General features: G+C 35.5%; 1 protein-coding gene across 1 annotated transcript; it reads left to right on the forward strand.

The window, feature by feature from the left end:
• Positions 1-1,237: 1,237 nt before the first annotated feature.
• LOC132182014 (uncharacterized) lies at positions 1,238-1,540 on the forward strand. The gene has a single exon (XM_059595228.1). The coding sequence runs from the start codon at positions 1,238-1,240 to the stop codon at positions 1,538-1,540; it is 303 nt and encodes a 100-aa protein (XP_059451211.1).
• Positions 1,541-2,794: the final 1,254 nt, after the last annotated feature.

Here is a 2,794-nt window from a genome sequence, read left to right on the forward strand (position 1 = left end):
ACAAGCGTTTGGACAAGTTTCATGGGGCCTAGATCTTTTCTAAGGGATCCTCATGTCAGAAAAAAAAAAAAAAGAAAGAAAGAAAAAAAAGGTAACTTATTGTGAATGCTCCAAATCGAACTAGCTTTCCATTAATTAATTATTATTATTATTATTTTTAAGCAAAGGGGGAAAAGGGAAAGAATTACAAAAGAGAGTCTTTCCCACTTTTAATCCGGATGGAGTAGAGAAAATGGGAACAAGCGAAAATGCTTCCAAACACATTGTGGGAAGCGGCCCATTTAGCAACCGAGTGTGCTCTCCAATTAGCACTTTTTGATACTTTTGACGCAGTCCAACTAGCAAATCGCAACAGATGCAAACGAATATCATCAATCACAAGGGCACATAACCAATAAGAAAAGAGATGGTCTTTATTGATGGTCAGGATGTAGAGTTGAGAATCCCTTTCAAGGAGAATAGAGGAACAACTAATTAATTAGCTATGATGTAGTTATAATCATTTTCAACCTTATAAGGTGAGGTGAGGGACAATTGTTGGATTTTTTTAGTTTGCTTTGAATCATTCCAACAAACATGTAAATAATTCATTTCGATAATTGATTGATGCTCAATCTTAACTCGCCAATCATTTACTAATTTGAGATATTTTATTTATTTATTATTATTTCCTTGAGAAATGCTAAGGGGTACCAAGTTTCATACAAAGATAAGGGTATGAAGATGACGTTTAACTTATTTATTGAAAATGATCAAAACAATTAATAAAGAAAAATGATACGAGTACCAATGAATAAGCTTCACATCATCTTGGCATCCACCTCTTGGAAAAAGATTTGGAATCCCTAGTATTTCTTTATATCCTTATCTAAAGTGAATGTTTTAAAATGTCGTTTGACTTTTGCCTGCGTTTATTTTGTGTTCACGAAGAGGCATGTTTCTGTCATTAAAAAACAAAAAATAAGAAAAATGAAAGGAAAAAATATTAATAATTGTATACCTCACACCAAACATCTATCCCACGCTTATGTGCCAAAAGTCATCCTAATCAACTTCGCTGATCATGCTTCTCAAAGTCTAAAAGGAATATTGTCGATTGTAAACTTCCAAAGAAAGCCCTTTCATTGGAAAAAAGTTATTTACTCAACCCCATTTTTACGCAATTTTGTGTATATATATAAAAGAAATTATCACTTTCTTTTCCAGATGTTCCGGTTCTTGTGAACATATTTAGAAGATGCATCCACTTGAAATTGCGCTCATAGCCTTTGCTTCTGTGGTAGCCGCGTTGATAGTATTGAACTGTCTTGGCCAAGGGAGCCGGGAAAAGAAACAGACTTCAGAGCCCAACGCTATGCCAAGTGCAACCACTTCTTCAGTTCATCAACGAGCTTATCGTGACGTGGAAAAAGGTCGAACTGCCAAGAGCGGTGCAACCAAAGATGGTGAGATGGTTGTCTTTGCAGGAGTAGCCGGTACAAGTGGCTGTGGTGGTGGTTGTGGTGGTGGTGGTGGTGGTTGTGGGGGCTGTGGAGGTTAATGAATTGAAACCTTATGAATTTGGCTTTTTGGGATCTTTATATATGTTGTTATCTATGTATGATGTATCCCTAGTCTAATTGCTTGTGTGGTTCTGTTTTGCTTTTGAATCAAATACTTTTCAAGTTGCTTGGTGTTGGTGTATTGAAAACAGGAAGTTTCGGAATTAGTGACTTGTACTGTAACTCTCATCTTTATTTTAGAGAATTTCATAATCAATTTAATAACTCCTACCAAGTACACAATTTTGTGAGACTCTCTATGTCCATATTATTAAAATGGGTCATAAAATTATTAATTTGGTAAAGGTCCACTAATTCTATAAATAATAGACCAATTTGCACCATCATTCTCTATATGGTTAGTTGTGGAGTCTCCTCCTTCCTCCTCGCCCCCACCATTACCATTGCCTGGAACCTCCAATGCCATAAAACATTTTCGAAACTATGGAGTATGGGCTTTTGATATTACTGATTTTGTCTTGTTGCGTGGAAATTTCCAATGCCACAAAACACCGAATGATAGAAGAAACAATTTTTTTTTTTTTTTTGTTCCGGAAAATATTTTCTAAATTCTAAGCGCCGGAAAAACAGTTTGTAGAGAAAGGGGGAATACTCCTCAACCTTGCTCATATATATTATTGTGGTAAATATCCATATTCATTCAAGTGGCAGCTCTTACCGTTTTCTCTCAGACAAAATGCCCGGAGTTAAACTGCATTAACCCCCTGAGTGGCCATCTACTTGAAAATTTTAGGACTAGGATTATCTCCAGTTCATTATGGACGGGGAGAATATTAAGTTCATGGCTAGGATTTCATCTCAAAAATTGTATAATCACAAATGAGACACATAGCCAATCTGAAAAGAGATAATCTTTTTTGATGACAAGGATGCAGAACTGAGAATCTCCTTCAAGGAGAATAGAGGAACAACTAATTAATTAGCTACGATGTAGTTATAATCATTTTCAACCTTAGGAGGTGAGGTGAGGCACAATTGTTGGATTTTTTTAGTTTGCTTTGAATCATTCCAACAAACATGTAAATAATTCATTTCGATAATTGATTGATGCTCAATCGCCAATCATTTACTAATTTTGAGATATTTTATTTATTTATCCGCATCATAAATGACAAGCGGAATATAGAAATCGACTTTCTAAGAGTGAAGTGGAGATATTGTGGGCCTATGAGGACATTTTCTCTGAACCCAAAGAACAACCACCTAACAGGCCACATAACCACACAAAAAAT

This window comes from Corylus avellana, chromosome ca5 (genome assembly GCF_901000735.1).
Source record: "Corylus avellana chromosome ca5, CavTom2PMs-1.0".
Taxonomy (NCBI): Eukaryota; Viridiplantae; Streptophyta; class Magnoliopsida; order Fagales; family Betulaceae; genus Corylus; species Corylus avellana.